The 22,833-nt window shown below is 39.5% G+C and overlaps 1 protein-coding gene across 1 annotated transcript in view; it reads left to right on the top strand.

Moving 5' to 3' along the window:
- Positions 1 to 1,853: 1,853 nt before the first annotated feature.
- The window catches only part of LOC104594719 (two-component response regulator-like PRR37), a 38,829-nt gene continuing 17,849 nt past the window's right edge, over positions 1,854 to 22,833 (top strand). The window contains exons 1-2 of the mRNA XM_010255156.3: positions 1,854 to 2,151; positions 2,461 to 3,072. Of these exons, the coding sequence (XP_010253458.1) occupies positions 2,718 to 3,072 (355 nt within the window). The 5' untranslated portion in view covers positions 1,854 to 2,151; positions 2,461 to 2,717. The remainder of the gene's footprint in view (positions 2,152 to 2,460; positions 3,073 to 22,833) is intronic.

Raw genomic sequence — 22,833 nt, 5'->3', positions numbered from 1 at the left:
TCCTTTTTCTTTGTTAGAGGTCTCATTGTTTCTTCTTTATTACAGAATAGTCTGCTGCAATGATAAATCACTTTAGAAGATAAATGCCCCTCCAAGAGTGGGAGATAAGCATTAGAAAACAAACCTGTATATCACAATGGGATGGCTGAGATGTTGAGACACTTAGGCCTCGTTTGCATTTCGGTAAGTTATTTATCCGGGTAAATGCACTTATCCAGGTAATTATTTCTTAGGAAATATTTACCCAGGTAAGTGCATTTACCTATGGTCTTTTATTTCCTATATAAATAAGGCAATGCCCATTTATCCATAAAAATTCATTATTTACAAGAGGCATTTTTGTCACTTTCAAGTTTTGGCAACTTTCCCCCAAGGTGGGAAAGTTATTTACCCACCTAAGAGATGGGTATCACTTATTCGGGTAAATGATACCCAAAAAAATAAAATTTCCCTGGTCCCCACATAAATCTGAAAAAAAAAATTAGGATTTTTGACGCCCCCTTAGTGGAATGAAAAGGCGCATTAGTGGGAAATGTTGTTGAAAGACACCTCATTAAGTATGTATTTGGTTCCATTGATATTTGATGTAGCTACAAAACTGAGAAAAACAATTAATGAGGACATTTATGACACATAAGCACTATTAGGCACCACATCAACAAAAGTGCCAATAAATGCATACCCATTGGGGGAAGCCCCAAAATGAAACTTCTTAAAATGAGAAAATCACACAGAACCAAATACATACTAAAATAAAGTAATCGCCCCTGAGACATGTATAGGAAAATTAATTTGCATGACTCTTTAGACATGTGTAGGCAAATCAAAAACCTCCAAAAGGGTCTTTAAAAAGTGAAAAAAAAAGAAATTCACACAAAAAATAGAAAAATCAGAAAAAAAAGAAAAAAAATATATATATATATATATAAATGATAGAGGTCGGATAAAATTAGATTTTGATTTTGTTTTAGTATTTGCACTGAACATATTTGTATTTACACTCCTCAACTCGTCCCAATAGAGCCTAAAATGATAACTTATACATCAACAAAGTATCATTTATATTTCCGAACACTCCGTAATTTTACTTTGGTACTGTAACGGGCTAGTACGGATTGCAGTTATGTTGCGGTGGTATATAGCGCAAAAGCATGTTCTTTAGACCTTACGTTTGGTTAAATGAATAAGGTCGCCCGCCTCCACATTCTCTTCTTTCCCCCTCTCTAATTTCGACTTTGAATTTGAAAGAATAAGTTGCACCAGATTCTCTATTATGCTTTGCAGCACATTAGATCATCAAGTCTCTATTTGATTTTCAACGGTGTAAAGACATAATCCATAGGTTGGACAGTCTGGATTGATTGGTTGTTATACTAGGGTATGCACAAGTGAGTGAAGGTCTATCATCCGTAATATGCCGCCACATGGTGCCTTACCGTGTGAGGCAGATATTTTTCGGAAGCTGGGATTTGTTCGGGAGGAAAAAGTTAAATTGGGGGTAATTATGCCATTCCACAAGCAAACCCCGTTAGCCAATCGTTTGTTTTTACCGACCAGTCGACGCTTGCGAAAACGACGTTTTCAGCTTTAGGGCCTCGAGGCATCTTCTCACATCCTCGATCAAACCTTTAGCTGATCGTGCATAGAGCCACGTGTCTCGTGCCAGATCCGGAAGATCAATTAAGATGCGGTAGAAGGTTTTGAGCTTCCGGCTTTAGATTTTTTCCAACTCAGAAGATCTCATGGCATCGATGTCTTCCATATAGAGTGAGGTGGCGTCCAGCGCGGCTCGACGCGAACACTGCAAACCTCCATTTTCTCCACGTCAGCCACCTTGCAATAAATCTTAATATCTTTGTGAATGTCGTGGATATGTTTCTCTCACCTTAGCTTCTTCACTGTTCTCCGACCAGTCAAGCTCTGTAACATTAAAATTAAAAAGGAAGAAGAAGAAGGGGAAAAAAAAGAAAATGGAAAGCAAAACCCTAACAAAGGTCTTCAGACCAGCTTTCGATCTGAGAATCGTGTGGATTGGAGCACTTTGATGTATTTCCATTACTGATCTTGCCGTTCTGAATATCTGTTTTTTTTTCCCCTGCACGATCAAACTCGCCGATGAGTGCCCTGCTTTCTATTAATGGAGGTTCTAAGGTATCTCCTTCAATTTAATCTTATTTCTCTGGATTTTACCAGAGATTTGAATTGTATCTTTGTTTCGGCGATATATTTACTGATTATTCTTTTGGATTTTTATTGTTTTGTTGTTAAAAGTTATAAAAATATTGCTCCTTTAATGGGTTCCTTAAAGGTTCTTGGTTTCCTTATAAAACGTTTTAAATCGATGTTCTTGGAATACTGTACATTCTACGTGCACAACTTCTCTTTCTAATTTGACTTTTGAGCATATATACGAGGGTTTGAACATAGTAATTTGTCTGATACACTTATCTGGTGTCACAGGGTGAGAGAAGGTTCTAGAGACTTCAGTCTTTTTTGGAGGAAATTAATACAGTTGGAGCTGGATTTTCAGATTTCATCCTGGATCTGCTTTGTCTTTCAACGGTTTTTGAAGTCTAGGATGGGTTGAAAGTTTGTCTTTGCAGATAGTGGTTTCTTGAAGAAAACGGAATGTACAAGTTCTTTTCTGGATTGAAGGAGGATTTCTCAACGATTCTATTATGTTCGTTCCTCATAATTGGTCTTTTTGAATCTGATTGATGGGGAGTGTTCCTGTGAACAATGTTGGTGCTGGAAACAGAGGGTTGGTGGAACTAAATCACCATATCCGAGATGAGCACAAGGAAGTTAGAGATGGAGTAGTGGGTGAAGGGCATGGTCTATCGGAGGACGATGAGTCTCGGATTGATGGGGTTGCTGAAAATGTAAATGATGAACGTGAAGGGGCAAACCAGGCCCAGGCTGCTCCACAGAGACTGCAGCAGCAGTCTCAAGGGCCGGTGGTTCGTTGGGAGAGATTTCTTCCTCTTAGGTCACTGAAGGTTCTGCTTGTGGAAAATGATGATTCAACACGCCATGTAGTCACTGCTCTGCTTAGGAATTGCAGTTATGAAGGTTTGTGGCTCACTGTTCAGATAAAAATGGGAGTGCTATTTGTAATTGGTCTGCAACTTCAATTTACATTTTTATTTGACTGGAGATGATGACATGTATCATGTTCTTCATCAACAAATGGGTGTTGACATGGTGCATAGCCTTATAGCTATTTCATAAATAATTTGTCTTTCTCTTTCCCTGTCTGGTTGAAGTTTATGGTTTCCTTATTTGAAACTTAAACTACTTGTTTGAATTTGAATATTTTGGATATCTCTAGCGATGTGAGTAGAATGATTTGTGCAGTTATTTTGATGTGGCCTATAATTTAGTGCTAATTGGCTTCTTCAGGACCTGTTAGTTGCTTCTGTTATTTATTATTTAGTTGACAATGAGGTAGATTTTTCTTTACATATAGGTCCCCTTTCTCTACAATATTCATATTTGATCTTCAGATGTGAATTTTATACAGTATTGATTACTTATCAAGGAGCAAAGTATGTACACCTTACAGGATGTTTACAAAGCCAAACAGGGCCAGAAAGAGAAGAAAACATAAATAAAATAAAAGAGGGACATGACAACATTGGAAACCCTTAATAAGCCCCTTTCCCATGTACACAAACTAGAGAACTCTTAGCCCAGCCAACATTTACCCCAACAAAGCCATGTAAACACCACCATTCTCTAACACTTGATACTCTAAGTTGATGCACCTTACATCAAATTCAATGCAAAAACGGAAGCCATAGCACAGCCCAAATATTTTAATCAATCCTCTTTGGAAAGCTATTAGCCTCAGCTCAATCAAGAGCACAAGTGGTTAACACTCTGGCCACTCCTCCTCCTAGTAGAAGAACTCTTTTGCTGATCTTGTCACCCTTTATTTCTCCCTTTTGCTTGAATAACCCACACTTTTCCATTCTAATGACCAAATCACCTCTTTGATGACCTCATCCTCTCTACTACTAGATTGGTCCCTTCATCTCCTCCCCCCTATTCACATAGTCCCCTTGTTTTAGTCCATCAAAGATATTCATGGGCCTTACTTTATACCATGGAAAAGAACCATAGCTTTGTAGTATTTTTTTTTTTTTTTGCAACCTGTCTCCTTTCTTGCACTTACATCAACCACTTTCTTTTCCTCTTTCTTTTGCCTACTCATGGGCCTTTCTTGTCTAGTCTGTCAAAGATTTTCATGGGCCTTACTTGCACTTGCATCAACCACCTTCTTTTCCCTTTTCTTGTGAACCGATTTTTCTAAAATGTACTATGAATTCTTGATTATCATTACCCATGCTTTAAAACATGAAGGCATGATTTGAGGTGCTAATATTTTCTAAGGTGGTAAGCCTTATGAAATCTCAACAGTTCAAGAAAAATATGAATCAAAATGAGAAAGTTTGGAACTATGGAAAAAGGACTGCACTTTATACAAGGAGACCATATAAATGAATTACTCATTGTATAAACAAGGACTACAAAGAGCAAGAGCTTTCTTACAAATCCTTCTAGACTATGAGTGCAACTTAAAACCTGAAATGGGTGTTGAAAACCTTAAATATTCATAAAAATTAAAAATGCACATACCTTTAAATCTCAGAATTGATCTCTAATTAGATCTTAACTTCTTACAGTGAGGACCCTCCTTCAACTAATGTATGAAAAACATTTTTTTTAAACACAAGGCTCCTCAAGATGTAAAAGATGTACATTATACTTTAAACTTGAACATCATGACATTTTCTTTAAGCTTCACGCTTTTTGAAATATTGCTAATCAGCTAAAACCTTCACACACTTCTTGAAAAATTGATCATCAGTCTCTGTTTCTCTTTAGGAGTTTATTGCCTCATGTTTTCTGAAACATTGATAATCAGCTAAGCTTTGCACACTTTTTAAAAAATTCATCAGCTATCGTTTGCTCCTCTTTTGGTGTTCATTGCCTGATTCATTAGCCTATTCTTCATGTTCTTTCTGTTGAATCCCCAACTCTACCTCTTTCTTTCTCACTATTCTTCTGTTTCTGTTCCTCCCTTCAAATCTGTGTCTGCCATTTTTTTTGGGAAAAGGATTACCTTCATTTCTCACTATTCTTCTTTTCCTCGTCTATCATTTTTATCACAACTCACAATATAAGTTCTTAAATTGTCCACCACCAATCCTGTACAATCATTCACCAGTCCTTCTTGAAGCTATCCATGGATGATTCTTGAGACATCCTTGTTTAGGTGAATTACCTGTCACACATTTTTAGGAAAGGGATGGCCTCTACTGGATTTGTTGTTGTTGTCTCCAAGAACTGACACCAAGGATTCCTAGATTGATCAGTTCCCTGGGGCCATTTCTACTTGATAGGAAGTCTTGGTCTTCCCTTTCTACATCCCTTTTCCCCTTTCATGAAATTTGAATATAAGGATTGAGGATCAACATTCTTTGCCTTAAACAAAAGGCTTTATTCCCCTACTAAGGAGCCACCCTTGTGAGGGCCTTCATCGAGATGTTGGTAGGAGCTGCCTACCTCAGGAGTCCCTTCGAGGGTGAGTCTACCTCCTGAAATGGAAGGGCATAGGGAAGGGAGGAACAAGGAAGGAAGAAGAAAATGAAGAAGAAGAAGAAGAGAGAGAGAGAGAGATGGGGAAATAATTCACTAGCCACTTATTACAAAACACCACAATCATGGTAATGCTAATCTCTCAGTGGCTGTTGCAACCACCTCTAACACAAGATCTACTGTGGTGGCACCCGAACCTCTTTGCCTCCTAACAAACTACTGAGTCACCCAGGGACCAGGTCAGCTTCTTGCTCCAAATTTGGATGTGCTGCTAATCCTGGACTGTCCATAATGGGTGTGGGTGAAGTCCTAACAGTTCTTCCCCCCATGAGATTGACCTTGCCCTCAAGGTCCAGGTTGGGGAACCTTTTTTTGTAGATCCATATGAGGCTACCATGTGGCATCATCAGTGAGGAGTCCTACCTACTCAACCTTTGCTTTTGGAATGACTCGATGGTCCCGGTGCACCTAGCGAAAGTCCACAATGCGAGTGGACTCTGTATCTAAGTCTCCTTCATCTATGAACTAAGGGAGGGGATAATGGTAGTGTGTGTGCCCAAAGCCTTCTTGAGGAGTGATATGTGAAAAACGAGATGGAGCTTGGATGTAGGAGGTAGCTCCAACTGATAGGCCATGGGCCCAATCCTCTCCAAGATTTTAAATGGACCATAGAACCACAAAGCAAGTTTGTGCCAGACCCTATGAGCAACTGAAACTTGATGGTAGTGTTAGACAGTGTATGCCCTTAGCTCCAATCAGAATGATGTACATTATGACATTTAATGTAAATGAATAAAGTATATATTTGATTCATGTTATTATGGTGTGTTTTTGTGTAATACCCTTAAACTGGACACATATGAGACTCGTGTTAGTTTAGAATCTTCACAGTCGTTGGATAGATCTGGGGAGATTTATCCTGCCAAGGCTGACACTGATGTGCCGCCAAGTTGGTTGGGGTGGCTTGTCTCAGCTGCCAAGGTGAGACCTGAGGAACATGCAGTGTGGGTTTTCTTGAAACCTTGAATCGGACCAGAATTCCAGTATTGCCCTGGACCTTAGAGATATATGGGCAAAATTGGAATGTTACACCTGGCCCCTAGACTCGATTATGATATTGCACTAGGTGTCGGATTGGGTTGTCTTTGATGTGCCAATCAGTGAGATCCTTAGATGGGGTCAAAACCTGGGTATGTTGGGACAGTCTGAGAATTCATCTGAGTGGGTGATCATAGTGACAGGATCAGTCCCTTTGTCGGACAAAGTGAATGATCGGGGATGCACTCTCTCTGATGGAAACCAAAATTGTCGGCAGTCGATTTCAACCGTTGAAATTTGTTTTGCAAAATATATTTATATAGAGATATACATATATATATTATGGTTTCAAAATGTTTGCAAAATGTTTTAATTCCCGGGATTCATGTGAGTAGAGAGTGCAACACCGTACCTTGCAGCCGAGGGAGAGGTCCTCTCTTGTCGGGTAGTGTTTGATCATTATGAGCTGAGAGGTTAAGTGTAAGACCATTGAGGGTAATACCTGATGGGCTAATCTTGCATTTGCCCACAGTCTTTGGGTTTTTATAAGGTGGCTTGACCTAGGGACCATTTAATGTAAATGTTGGGCCCATTAAGAGCCCATGGTGATGAGATCAGGGGTTCACTGTCTCCTACAGTGAATTCGGCCAGGACTTGTAACAGAGGTTGGGCTGAACCCATGTGGCTAATGTGTAGATCAATGTTTGGGTCCCATGCCATACAAGGATATCCAATTGGGCAGCAGTTTGGAGGATAAGTGAGCACATGGACTTAATGGGCCTAAAGCCCAATTCGAACTGGCTTAATGAGATTAATTAAAGAGGGGCGGTTCTGGGATTTAGATCAGTAGATAGGATAAGGGATTATCCCTATCCACTCAGAGAGTCCATATCCAAATAGAGATTTGGATCAGGAAACTCCTAATTGGATTAGGAGGGCTGACCTTTATCTGCAAATAAGATAAGGGATTGTCTTTATTTCTTAAAGAGAGTCCAGATCCAAATACAAGATTTGGATTAGGAAACTCCTAATGGGATTAGGAGAACCTCTCTTTAAGGCTATAAATAGAGGAGAAGGGCAAACCCCAAATCATCCTTCAGTCTTACTGATTCAAGAGAGAAGACAACATACAGTTGGACATCAACAAAGTTATAATACATTATGTTTATTCAGATTTTTTAAATATTAAAGTTATAATACATTATGTTTTATTATTATTTTTTTGATAAATAACATCAATTCCATTAAAATAATGAATAGATACAAGAAAATCCCCTTAGAGGCGTGAGGAGCAGCCTCTCCAAACAGCAAATACACAAATTACAACAGAGAAAACATGAATCTTTAAATTAAAACAATAGTTACAATTGTGCCCAGAACAATGTTTCCCTATTTATCCCTTGTTTTGCCAAAACATCAACAAAAGCATTAGTTGATCTCCCAACCCATTGTATTGTTATAGACATATTTCTTGTCAGCCATTTGAATTTCTTTAACTCATTTTTGTAGCGCCAAGTGACATCCTCCGGATTATTTAACCAGTCCACCACTGTCTTAGAGTCTCCTTCAATTAGAAGCTACTCCACGCCCACTTCTTTTGCAAGAAGTATTCCTTGTATTGCAGCTAACAGTTCTTCCCGGGTAGAGTTCCCAACTCCTAAAGGGCTAGAGTAGATTAAGACAACCTCTCCAGCCTCATTCCTTAGTACACCTCCCATCCCAGAGGGACCCGGGTTACCCTGGCTACTCCCATCAAAATTCAGCTTCAAAGAACCAAGAGGAGGGGGGACCCAGCTAGCCACTACCCTTCCTTTGTAGGAGGAACAACTTGCTATCAACTTCCAATCCTTCCAACAATCAGTAAAAGTGAAATGGTTAAATAATTCTAGAGTCTTTAACCAATGTAATGACCTGGACATAATGCAGTTCTTTAAGGCTTGACTGATTCTTCCTTTTTCTTGGAAGATTCTGGCATTTCTTTCTTCCCATACTGTCCATAACAATGCTGCTCGCGAGCATCTCCACATTTTCCTTCCTCTTTTATGGGGCCAAGAGAAGAAAGAAGGGTTAAAGATTGTGCTTACTTCTGCTGGCATATCCCAACTACAAGATAGAAGCCAAGCCCAGAGCTCTGCAGTTATACTACAAGATAAAAATAGATGTTTACAATCCTCACCATGGGATCTGCAAAGAATGCACTAGTTTGGTGAAATACAAAGGATGGGTCTTCTCTTTTGTAGGTTATCCATTGTGTTTACTTTACCATGCCACACTTCCTAGCACAAAGCCATAACCTTGGGGGGGGGGGGGACTGGCCTACACCAGACTTCTTTGGAAGGGAAACTTTGTTGAGAGGGAGATTGGCAAAGGAACTTGAAAAAGGAGCCACAAGAAAAAGACCCATTGGGGTGAATGGCCCAAATCCTTTTATCAGGTTTCGAGGGATCCAGCCAAACCTTATCAAGGAGACATAGAAGAGTAGACAAACACTCAATTTCCTCATCCCTTAACCCTCTACGGAAACCAAAATCCCAAGACAAAGCTGGTAAGAATAAATTTGATGGAAGGAATTTTGAGATAACCTCATTTTTATACAAGGAAATAGGTATAACGAAGGAAAAATGTCTTTCAAAGGGAGATCTCCAACCCAAATGTCCTCCCAAAACCGAATAGAATTACCTGAACAAGCATCATACTTGACACAGTTGAGGAACTGCGGAAGAATTTTGTGAATTGCTTTCTAAGGTGTGGCTAGGTTAGCCCTCCTTGATGCACCAACATCCCAACCACTCTTTGAACATCCATGAATACTTGTCACTACTTTGTGCCAGAGTCTATCCCGCTCCAAAGGCCATCTCCACAACCACTTCCCTAACAGAGCTGAGTTCTTTTTAAGCACATTCCCGAGCCCTAATCCTCCCTCCTCTTTGCTTCTACCCACAACTTAAATGGTCTTTTTTACTTTCTCCCAGTTCCCACAGAAAATCTCTCATCAATTTTTCAAACTTCTTCGCTTCCCTAGACGGTACCCTAAAGACAAAGAGATAATAGGTAGATAGATTCATGAGGGTAGCTTTTATCTAAGTGATCCTCCCACCCAAAGAGATATAATTTTTCTTCCACACAGCTAATCTCTTTTCTAACTTCTCCAAGATTGGGGTCCAGAACCTACTCTCCCTAGGGTTTGCTCCCAACGGAAGCCCTAAGTAAGACAAAGGCCAGGAGGAAATGGAGCACTCAAGACAGCCTGCAATCGCCTCAACCTCCTCAAAAACTAAATTTGCTATGTAGCTTTTCCCTAGATTGATTTTCAAATTAGAGATTCCTTCAAAAACTGTAATCAATTCTTTCAAATTTTCCGCCTTCTCACCGAAGCCTCCCTCACAGAAGATCATCAAGTCATCTGCAAACTGAAGGTGAGTGACTGGAATTCGGTTTGTGCCTACTCTCCAACTCCTTATCACATCTTCCCTATCAGCCCTAGTGATAATTCGACTAAACACATCAGCTGCCAAGGTAAAAAGGAAGGGTGAAAGTGAGTCCCCTTGTCTGATTCCCCTACTAGCTGGAAAAAAATTATCACACCGGGAGTAAGATACTCTCACACCATTCACGTAACAAAAATTTTCCCTCGGCTGAAAGGTGGTTTGATTTGGACTGGACCTACCAAGAAATACAAGAAGGTCTACAAGAGAAGGAGCAGAAGTCTTTCAAAGATGACAACGAGGAAGGTGGTGAATTCAGGAAGTTTCTCCATTGAGGAAGCGGCTAAAACAGATGTAGAGGTTGGCAAAAAGCGTAGGTCTATTTTTTTGGGATGGAGAGGAATTTGCTAGGAAAGCCTTTGAAGAGTTTTAGAGGAAGAAGAGAGAAGAAACCCAGAAGGAGAAGATAAACAGAGGTGGGAGGTGGAATGAAGATGGCAATGGTCAGGAGGAGCTTTTTGAAGGGGAAGATTAGGGCCTTGGTTCTGATAGGATTGCTAATGATCATGTTGAAGTCTTCTTTTAATTTTAAATCTTGTAGTTGGTGGAGTTTCTGAGTTAGTAGTCATGTTTTCTCTCGGGTGATATCTTATCACCTTCCTTATGTAATCTTCTTTTTTATTTTAATGAAATTTTTATTTTACTTTTCAAAAAAATAAAGATTTTGGTTGTTTCTTGGGTTCTTTTTTTTTTCTTTTTTGGTGGTTGGTGATTTCTGGTCACCTTTTTTGTATTCTCTCTCTTCTGGAATATATTTTCTTCTTTATTTATCTTAAAACATATGACTGACAATCAAGGGGAGTTACTAGATGATCTTGGTAGGTATAGGACATTAGTAGGAAAGCTCATTTAAACTATTAGCAAACCAGATATATTCTTCAATGTGGGAATTCTAAGTCAATTCATGTAGAATCTCATGACCAATCATTGGGAAGGAATTGTTGAAGTGTTGTGCTACTCAAAAGGTGCTCTAGATTGTGACTTGCTATATAAGAAAGGGGGAGAGTTATCACTGGAAAGGTTTTCAAACGCAGATTGGGCAGGATCCTCAATAGATAGGAGATCCACTACTGGTCATTGCACTTTCCTAGGTGGGAATCTCATTATTTGGAAAAGAAAAAGTAGAGTGTTGTTGCAAGAAGTAGTGTTGAAGGCTTGACTCAGCCAAACAACTCCGTAGGCTTATCTTTCCCTGTTAAAGAGATCTGGTGCAAGCCAATTCCTCCTAGGGTTGGGAGTTTTTGTTGGGAATCATTTTTGAATAGAATCAAAACTAGTGATCTGCTTCAAAGAAAGAGACCCAAGACATGTTTATCCCCTCATAGGTGTATTCTCTATAAAGCTGATGGGGAGATTGGTTTTCACCTTTTGATTTTTTGCTGGTTTGTGAAAACTATTTGGAAATGGGCCTTTTCCCTCTTTGGGCTTGGGTGGAACCCCCTTGTGGATGTGCAGAGCCTCTTTTATTCTTCATTTTTCAGGTGACATTTGATGCCAACAAACCCAGAGAAGAATACAAAATTCTGGGGTGAAGAAATGGATACTTCGACCTTACCCCAAGGGTCCTTTATATAGATAATGAAATTAGAGGATTTATAGAGGCCCTTATAGGGCAACAAATATTAGGGAATTTACAGAGAGGCCTTGTAGGGCTGAAGAGAAAATAATAAAATAAGAGATACAATACAATAAAAACTACAGTAATATGGAACATCAGTGGTTTTTGTAGGCGTAGGAGCTAGACCATGAACCCGCTTGCGAGAGAAGACGAGAATATCCTTCTTAGCAGTGGACGACGGGGTATCCCGTGATTCAAAATCATGCAAAATTGAAACAAAGGGTGCAAATAACTTGGCAATTCTTGAAAAAAAAGGAGATATGCTCAAGAAAAATCACATTTCGAGAAATACAAATATGACGCGCCAAGGGATCATGACAAAAGAATCTCTTGTGGTTAGGGTTATATCCCATAAAAGCATACATGCAGATTGAGTTGAAAGCTTTGAACGTTCACGAGGAGGAAGATGAACAAAGCATAGACACCCAAAGACATGAAGATGGGAAAGATCTAGGGGGGGAGAATCCAAACATCTTCTGGTGAGGAGATATGTTAGCAAGAACAGAAGATGGGATACAATTGATCAGGTACACTGCTGTGCTAGCAACCTCTACCCAGAATGTGGGAGGTGCATGCAACTCTAGAAGAGTCCTTACAACACTAAGAATGTGGCCATTCTTTCTTTCTACCACACCATTTTGTTGAGGAGTGTCTGGACAACATCGTTGGACTTGTATGCCATGATGTTTCAGATAAACTAGAAATTCTCCGTCACTGTATTCTCCCCCCGAGTCTGAGCGTAAGGTCTGCACATTCGCTTGAAACTAAACTCGAACCATGTTATGAAACAACCGAAAGGTTGGAATTTGGAAAAACTTTTGATTTGTGTTTGAGAAAGTAGATCCAAGTGTACCTGGTACAATCATCAATGAATAACACAAAATACTTGTATCCCATTTGAGGAAACAACAAAGGAAGTCCAAACATCACTATGAGTAATTTCAAAAGGTGAAGTAGCATGTTCAACTCGGTGAGTGAATGGTAAAATACGACTTTTACTCAAACAACAAGAAACACAAGATGTATCAAAGGATTTCATAGATGGAATTTTAGTTTTAATAAAACCAGACTCAAATAAATATTTAAGTTTTTCAGAATTTGGGTGACCCAAATGTTTGTGCCACAAATCCCAGGCATAGTTTCTCTAACTCAAAACATGAGTCAATGTAGAAAAGCTAAATTAAGCAGAGGATGATGCTGATTGTGATTTCTCAAACTCCAACGCAAACAAGCGGCCCATCCTACGCCCCTTCCTAGTGCACTGATCTTGAATCAAACAACTATCAGAGGAAAATGTTAGAATGTGACCTTCATTAACTAGTTGACCAACTAAAATAAAGTTAGCAGTAAGTTTAGGAACAAGGAAAGTTTTAGCAAGGGACAAGGAATTTGTGCTGGTCAATTTGGGAAGAAAGGAACTCAAGACTTTTCTCTGAAAGAGAGAGGTGTGTTGAAAATTTGATAGAGGTGATTCACATTAGGGTCGTTCACTGGCTGAAATCCTTGGACCTATTCACAGGTTTTATTGTGGATGATCTGCTGAGAAAATGGAGAGAGATTGCTAGCTGTGCCCATGTCAAAACGGGTCTAAGTCTGTCTTGGACCCCTCCCCCCACTGGATTTATAAAGCTGAACTTTGATGGTAGTAGTAGAGGGGATCCTTGGCTGTCAGGCATTGGGGGTGTATTTAGGGATGAGAATGGGACTATTTCAGTTCTGTTCTCAGGCCCAATTGAGGTTGGTGACTCTCTCAGGGCTGAGATTTTTGTAGTCTTGGAAGGTGCCCAAAGAGCAAAGGATATGAACATTAGAAGGCTTGCAATTGAAGGGGATTCAGAGGTGGTGGTAGGGTGGCTGCAAGAAGACAATGTTGGTTTATGGAACTACAATAGTGAAAGGAGAAAATTCAGATGGCTGGTTAAGGACATGGAAATAAAGTTCAGTTGGGTGAAGAGATCTGCTAACTCGTTTGCTGATGGGTTAGCCAAGCAAGGGGTGGTCAGGGAATCTATATTTTGGTCTCAGTAATTCTGGTTTTTCTCACTTTGGGGGCTCTTGCCTGCTGGGGAGTTAAGAGAGTTTTGCCTCTGCTGGGGAGTTAAGAGAGTTTATTTCCCCCTCTGTGTAATTAATTGTCCTGTTTGATTAATGAAAGTTTTGTTATTGATAAAAAAAAGTAGTGCTGAAGTTGTGTACATGACCATGGCGCATATTACTTGTGAATTGATGTGGCTGAAACATCTTTAGGATATAGAAGTGTTTATCATGAGTCCAAACAAGTTGTTTTGTGATAACCCAAGTACTGTCCATATTTCTTCCAACCTAGCATTTCATGAGAGAACCAAGCACATTGATGTGGATTGCCATTTTGTGAGGGAGAAAGTAGTAAGTGGCAACATTGTCACACCTAATATGAGGTCAGAAGATCAGTTAGCTGGTCTCTTCACCAAAGGGTTGAGTTGCTTAGAATGGACTACATTTGTAACAACTAACAAGCTGGAGCTTTATGACATTAATGCTCCGGCTTGAGGAGAGTGTTAGAAGTATTATGCAGCAGATTTATTTCTCTTTATTTAATTAAGGGTAGTTTTGTAATTTACTCATTATATAAATAAAATAAGAGGGCAGAAGTTGAGAGAAGCCAGTTAAGTGAATTCTCTCTTGTGCCGAACCTTACCTTGTTCCTAAAGGGAGAGGAGACAAGAGAACAAGATGTTTAAGAGCAAGTTCAATATTATGGGCTGCTTAGCATTTTGATTAGAATTTATAATTAAATGTACAACTCCATAATTGCCCTCTTACATAAAGATATGCAACACTTGTTTCCTAGCCACATAACTCAACAAACCTTATATTGAAAAAAACTATATACAAAGTTGCAATTATTATCATAGGATTAAACTTATAGGCAACACTGCAAAACTTTGGGGGAGAATAATTGAACAAATATTACGACATGGAACAAATATATCTGAGAATCAGTTTGGTTTTATGCCTAGGAGATGGACCATGGAATCTATATTTTGGTAAGTCAAAGAACATTGATCTTTTGGTAGCAGCAGTGGATAAACTTGTAACAGATTGGGTTATAGCCCTTCCAGATTTTAACCAAGTCAACAGATCTGATTTGTTAGAGAATTTCTCGAGTGTTCTTGATCGTCAACCTTGTAATGTGGATTTATTTTCCGTATAAGTTCTTTTTCTGTTTTGGTGTGTCAGCTTGACAACCAACAGATCTGCAATGTATCTTTATTTTATTTTAATGAAAAAAATCTTCTTTATCCTTCAAAATAATATAGATGATAGAAAGGCTTCAAGAGAAACAGAGAAATATTCACATTGTATTCATTTATTAAAGTTTGGAGCTGGGTGACATACAAATAGCTAACATCTGATAACACCAACAGGAAACCAGCACCTTAAGTTACAATTGTTGCCCATGGACCCAGAATATCCAGCTCCAATTCCATCCTACTTACTCTCATCCTTGCTAGACTATCCACTAAATTGTTAGCCAGACAGTATTGGTCAGGAAAAAAAAATGATAGCAGACATTGGAAATGAGCAATTTAGATTGGAAGCCAAGGTCATAGCTTCTCTTAAATGATGCCATAGGTTCCTAGGGCCCTCTATCTTTGTGTTAAACCAACTAATCACCACTTGACAGTCACCTTCATCTATTTAATGACCTCCATTCCCTATTTGCTTCCAGCCGTTATCCATTGAACAGAGCTAAGAGCTCAGCTAGTAGGGAGTTCCCATTATCTGTAGTGCCTGTGTGGCTTTGCAGTATATGTCTCTATCCCTGAATACAATTTGCAACCCCGACGGTCCTGGATTCATTGTTTGTCGGCATCCATTGTTTCTATTTTATAAAATCAACACGAACTCACTTGTCATTCCTTACGAGTCTTTGCCATCCACCGTGGAAGTGTAGGCTCATTGGCAACTAGTTTGCGTCTGAAATCCAAAGGTTAAAGAAGATGAACAGTGAAAAAGGAGGATTCAAATATGGTCATTTTTGTAAATTCATCCTCACCATAACACCACTTTAACAGAGTTGGACTTGAGTGCATATTTCCCAAATTCAGGGTACTAAAATGTTGCACTTAAAGTTCAGGCCTTTTAGTGTCACTACCCCCAAAGTATAGGGTAACTATCTGCAATTTTCCCAAAACAGAAAAAGAGAATTTTAAGAATAAGAAAGAAGAGATCAAGACAGGTTTTGCTGTGGGCCCATAACCCACAGGTCCTAGGGTTGAAATTGGCTATGCTACCATGAACATGAATCTGCAAGAGAAAGAAAAAAGAAAATTGGAAAAAGAAAGAGGAATAGAAGAATGGGTGGCAGATTCTCTCTATTCTGTCCAGCCCTATTAACAATTTACTTAGTTAAAAAGACATTATTGCCCCTCATTAGGTGACAACAGAAAGTTACAGAACAACCCAACCCATACACTTCTAATTGTTACAACAATGGCATTTAAATAGTAGTAGTTTTGTCAATACCAGGCCCCCAGTCACAACTACACAGTACAACCCCGAATCATTAACCCTATAGCAGTTTTGGGACAAAAGAGAAAAGGGTGTTGTACTTAGTAGACACTTCTATTATCTCCAAAATAGGTGGCAATCTCAGGGAGAAAAAGGGAGGAGACTAGGACTTGGGAATAGGAAAGGGTCTAGACAAAAGAGTGGAACGAAGATTCTTTGTTGGAATGTAAGAGGGTTAGGGAGTGCCAAAGAAGAGGAGAATCATCAGAAATGTGATAAAAATAGAGAGACCAGTAATAGTCATGCTCTAGGAAGCAAAACTTTCGGATTTGGATGGGAGATGGATAAGAAGTATCTGGAGTAGTAGGGATCTAAGTTGATCTTTTGCCCCATCTTGGGACGCCTCGGGTGGTATCCTTACAATTTGGAAGAACGAGGAAGTAGATTGTTAGGAGGAGTTGGTAGGACAATACACAGTATCAGTAAAAGCCAAGAGGATGAATGATGGAAGGGAATGGGTGCTGACCAATGTGCATGGCCCTAACTCATATAGAGAAAGGGATACCTTCTGGGAAGAGCTAGCTGCAGTTAGGGGCCTATGGGAGGGACCATGGTGTTTGGAAGGGGACATAAATTTGGTAAAGTACACAAATGAGACAAACAACCCCAACCAGTCCATAAGAACAAGTATGAGACACTTCAACTCCTTGATTGAATCCCTAGAACTAAGAGAACCCACCTTGTTACAAGCCTCTTTCACTTGGTCAAATCTTCAGGGAAGTTAAGTGTGCTCAAAGTTGGACTGATTACAGTCCTGATTAACCAACTTGGTATCAGAGCCAATCTAGGGTTTCTCATGTGTGTCTAATCCAGCTGACTGCATGAGAACTTCCTAGGGCTGGAAATTTAGCAAGATCTGTCCATCGGCTGATTCTTGGAGGTTATTGGGAGGGTTTAGCAGTTGTCCAAGGATTTGTAGAGGCTTGGAGAGTGCCTGAAATCAGGAAGAATCAGAGAAGAACAAGAAAGATCAAGATTAGGGTTCAGATTGGGATTGGAAATGGTGATCAGTTTTTTCTGGGTAAGTTCTTATTTTTCCTTGAGATCAACACCAATCAGAGATAGATCAGACCTATCTAGAAGGATCGGTTGAGGTTTTTTTCTGTTTCCTCAGAGTTTTCTCTAGGGTTTTTCTTAACCCTAGGATCAGACCTGATTGCGACCTATCTAGAAGGAGCGACTGAGTTTTGTGTTTTCTTAGAGTTTTCTCTAGGGTTTTTTCTTTTAACCCTATGATCAGACCTGACTGTTAACAATGTTCTGTGTGATTCTTAGATCAGTTTCAGCATTCCGAACTATTTTCTGTCTAGTTTCAGCTTCCAAACTTTTTTCTGGGTGATTACCAGATCTGTTCTAGCACAAAAGTTTCTCTTTTGGGTTTTTTTTTCTTGCTGGGAACTGGTTTCTTCTGATAATCCTCTTATAGAAATGGCAGGAGACGAGTTTAAGACTAAAGGGTAAGGTGTTTTGGGGGCTGGAAACATGGCAGAAAACAGTTTTCAGATTACCATTGTTAAATTTGATGGTTCTAATTACTTGGAATGGGCTCAATTAGCCATGATGGCAATTGGGGGCAAAGGGAAGTTAGGTTATGTGAATGGGGATGTAAAGAAACCAGCCAAGGAAGACCCTTCATATGCCAAATAGGTTCAGGAGAACTATTTGGTCATGACTTGGTTGTGTAACTCTATGCAGCCTCATATTAGCTGAAATTACTTGTGGGCAAAAACAACTAAGGAGATTTGGGAAGTGATGAAGGAGAAGCCCAGGGCCTATGAACTGAAATGTGAACTAAATAATCTCAAGCAAGGGGAGAAGCCAGTCTCAGTTTACTTCTCCACTTTGATATCTTTATGGCATGAAATTGATCACTTAGAAACTAGTAAGTGGGAAAGTTAGAAGGATGCAAAAACCTATAGAAAACAGGTTGAGACCAATAGAGTTTTTGAATTCCTAGTTGGTCTGAATTCAGAGTATGATATTGTGAGACAACAACTACTCACTAGGGAGAGTGTGACCTTATCTTAGGCCTATTCTCTAGTGAATAGTGAAGAAAGTAGGAGAAAGGTTATGTTGTAGTTTCAGCCTATGGAATCAACTCTAGTAGCTGTGAAACAAAAATTTGGGGGTGACAAGGAAAGGGACATAAAGGAGGATAAGGAGTTTGTTTGTGACCATTGTAAGAAGCCGAAGCATACCAGGTACACTTGTTGGAAGTTATATCCACATTTAATTCCAGCAAAGCTCAGAAACAAAAAGGGGAATGCCAATGTGGCTATTACTACTGATGGTGCATCCTGATCCAACACAAGAGCTACATCCCTAGACACTTTAGCTGCTCTGACTCGATTAGAAAGTGAAGTTGGCACTTCAGCCCCCTCATCTCAGCCACCGGTTACATCTGCTACTCCTACTTAAGCATTTGTTCATTCAGGTACAAAAGGCATCAACATATCATGTTTTAGGCCCAAGTTACAGTGGATCTTGTTGGGTCATAGATTCAGGTGTATTTGACCACATGATAGGCTTATCTTCTCTGTTTACCACTTATTGCTTATCCTTTGGCAGAGGCGGAGTATCTATTGCTGATGGATCCCTTGTTCCCATCTTTGGGAAGGGAGACATTAGACTATCGGATGTCATATCATTGTCCTTAGTTTTGCATGTTTCTAAACTTAGTACTAATCTATTGTTAGTTAGTAGCATCACTAAAAATCAAAACCGTTCATTGACTTTTTTCCCTGATCGGTGTGTTTTTTAGGATCTGGAGACAATGAAGGTGATTGGGCTTAGTCGTGAGACAAATGGAATCTACCTGATTGGGAAGATAAAGAAGTTAGAAGGTCTTTTGTTTCTTAGTTTGTGAGTTAGACTATGCTTTGGCATAATCAGTTAGGTTATCTGTCTTTTAGGTCTCTAAGGAGTTTGTTTCCTAGTTTGTTTGAGTCAGTCCAAATGTCAAGTTTAAAATGTGAGAGTTGTGAACTTGCAAAGCATTGTAGAACAACCTATTCTTTGAGCAATAAAAGAAGTACTGTTCTTTTTGAAATTGTGCATACTAATGTTTGGGGACCATATCACATCATTGCTACGGGGGGATACCGATGCTTTTTGTTGTTTGTTGATGTCTATACTCGCTTCTCATGGGTTTATCTTATGCACTCTCGAGATGAGGTCCCTACCCTAACTTGGAATTTCCATCAGATGGTTTTGACCTAGTTTGGAGTCAAAATCAAAATTTTCATATCAGATAATGCCTATGAGTATTTTGCAAAACCTTTGGCCTCATATTTCCTGGACCATGGAGTTATTCATTAGAGATCTTCTCCCTGTACACCTCAAGAAAGTGGAGTTGCTAAGAGGAAGAATAGGCATATGTTGGAGGTAGCTAGAAGCATCATGCTAAACTCCAATGTTCCTATACGTTTCTAGGGGGATGCTATCTATACAACTGTGTATCTCATCAACTAGGTTCCTTTACGGGTCCTAGATATGAAAATTCCATTCAACCTTTTATATCCCGATAAGAACTTGTTCACTATTCCCCTTAAAACCTTTGGACATACTTGTTTTGTTCAGATTCTTGGGCCTCATTGTTCGAAGTTTGATCCTAAAGCTTCCAAATGCATCTTTCTTGGGTATGCACAAAATCAAAAGGGATATTATTGCTATGAACCTATTTCTGGGAAACGGTTTATTTCTATGGATGCCACCTTCTTTGAGGATGTTCCCTACTATCATAGAGTTTCTTCTCAGGGGGAGAGTAGTGAAATGGGTTCACCCACATCAGAAATTTCATTACTCATCCCAATCGCTGAAGGGGAGTGTAGTGAGGAGGGTTATCATAAGTGTAAGGGATTTGAGGGTGTTTCACAGGTGGTGGAGACAAGTTGATTTCGGTCCTCAATAGTCCAGGCCAACTTCAGTCTCCTCTGCGGCTCCAGATCCTAGTACCACAACTCCTTTGCATCCCACTACAGATGAGATACCTCCCATCTCTAAGCTTAATGAGATGCCTCCCTTTATTGAGCCTTCTCCTCCTTTGGATGATCTTGATATTCCAATTTGAGTCCGCAAAGGGAAGCGTCGTTGTACTTCATCTATAACACATTGTATTTCTCAATTTCTGACTTATGATCATTTTTCTCCTTCCTATAAGTCCTTTTTGGCATCTATTTCTGCTATTCCCATCACAGGACAGTGCAAGAAGCTTCGTCAATACCTGAGTGGAAAGATGCCATGAAAGTAGAAATGGATGTCCTTCTCAAAAACAATACATGGGGGTTAGTTGATAAACCAAAAGGGGAAGAATCCGGTTGGGTGTAGATGGGTGTTTACAATGAAACATAATGTTGATGGCTCTGTTGAAAGGTATAAGGCCAGATTAGTTGCAAAGGGGTTTACATATACTTGTGGCACAGACTACTTGGATACTTCTGCACCAATAGCCAAGATGAACATTATTAGAGTCTTATTGTCTATTGCAGCAAATTTCTCGTGGCCGTAGTTCCAAATGAATGTTAAAAATGCCTTACTCAATGGTAATTTGCAAGAGGATGTGTAACTCCTAGATTCTATAGTACATAAGCATGGAAGAAGGTTTGTTTGTTGAATAAAGCCTTATATGGACTGAAACAGTTTCCAGGAGCATGGTTTGATAGATTTAGACTAGCTCTTGGAAAATTTTGCTATGTCCAAGCCCAATCAGATCACACTCTTTTCATTAAGAAAACAAACTCCTTTTTGACTCTACTTGCTGTCTATATGGATGATATTATTGGTGACAAGGAGTGATACCCGTGAGATTAACTCTCTTAAGCAACTGCTTCACCAAGAATTTGAAGTCAAAGACTTGGGAGAACTACGTTATTTCTTGGGTATTAAAGTATCCCGGTCCAAACATGGGATTTTTGTCTCCCAAAAGAAGTATGCTCTTGATCTTCTAGAAGAAACTTGGAAGCTAAGTGTTAAACATGTTGACACACCCATTGAACAAAGCCACAAGATAAGGACCGAAGGTGGAAAGCCCCTTGAAGACAAGGTTGTGTTTCAACGTTTGGTTGGGAAATTGCTTTATATTTGCCTCACACGACCAAACATTTCTTATGCGGTCAGTGTAGTTAGCCTACCAGTATATGCATTTCCCCAGAACCACTCACTTTCTTGCAATTGAGAGGATTCGTGCTTACCTGAAGAGATGTCCAAGCAGAGGCATACTCTTTAGAAATAATGGTCACATGAAGATAGAAGTCTATATAGATGCTGATTGGGTTGGGTGTGTTGATGACAAGAGGTCTACTTCTGGGTATTGTGCCTTTGTAGGAGGGAATCTTGTCTCTTGGAGGAGCAAGAAACAAAATGTTATAGCTCATTCTAGTGCTGAAGCAGAATACAGATCTATGGCACATGGTGTGGCTCAAGTATAATGGTTGAGGTCCTTGTTTGAGGAATTGAGAATTGCTTATGATAAGCCCTTGATGTTGTATTGTGATAATCAGGCTGCTATTAGCAATCCGGTACGGCATGACAAAACTAAACATATTGAGGAGGATCGACACTTTATCAATGAGAGAGTTCCTCTCAAGAAGTGTGTCTTCCATATATTGCATCCAATATGCAGCTTGTTGATCTCTTCACCAAGGCAGTTACAAGGACCAAGTTGGAAACAGATTTATGCAAGTTGGGAATGATAAATATCTATTCCCAACTTAAGGGGGAGTGTAGAGATGTAGAGCAATAATCAGTGCTGTTATATTGCTGTCAGTTATTTTATTGTGGTCCCAACTGCTGCTGTTTTTTTTTTGATAAATGTCCCAACTGCTGCTGTTACTTGTTTGTTGCTTTATATTTGTTGTTAGGTTGCTGTTAGTGACGTTAGTTTTGTTAGTTATTTGCTTATGTAAGCAATAGGGGCATTAGTGTAATTGCTGCCTTATTTTTTGATGTTGATATAAATAGTTGAGTGGGGCAGCAACTCTGGTCAACCCACACTCTTTCTCTCATCTCTATCTTCTCTCTATTCTCTTCTTCTTCTTCTTCTTCTTCTTTTCTGTTACTTATTCTCATTAAATTCACATCAAGAATTGGACTGATTACAGTCCTGATTAGCCAACTAGCAGCAACTCCAAACCTTTGGTTTTATCTTGATTTTTGGGCAGATTTCTCTAGAAATTCCTTCTAGGCATGAAATCTGGCCATTATTTTCTCCAAAAGTCTTCCTCAAAACCAGGCGATCAATGCTAAACAGATCAGCAACTCTAAACCCCGTACACACTGCTGATCTTACTAGTGTATGGGTCTAGGCATAGAGAAGAATGGAAGAACTCTGCTCTAGTACCAACTTAGAAACCAGAACAGCAATTATTCTATTTATTTTGTGTTGAATCATGAAAGAAATAAGAAGAAATCAGATCTGTAGAGAGAGAGAGAGAGGTGAAACTGTGAGGCCTATTTATGGCCCCATTAGGTTTTATATTAAGTAAAAATATGCCCTTAGTAGGCAGTGGCTACAAAAGAAATAAAATAATGCCTTTT

The sequence above is a fragment of the Nelumbo nucifera genome, chromosome 2 (assembly GCF_055504915.1).
Source record: "Nelumbo nucifera cultivar China Antique chromosome 2, China Antique-T2T, whole genome shotgun sequence".
Classification (NCBI taxonomy): Eukaryota; Viridiplantae; Streptophyta; class Magnoliopsida; order Proteales; family Nelumbonaceae; genus Nelumbo; species Nelumbo nucifera.
Note: the sequence above shows the minus strand (reverse complement) of the source record. Positions and strands in the feature narration are given on the sequence as shown.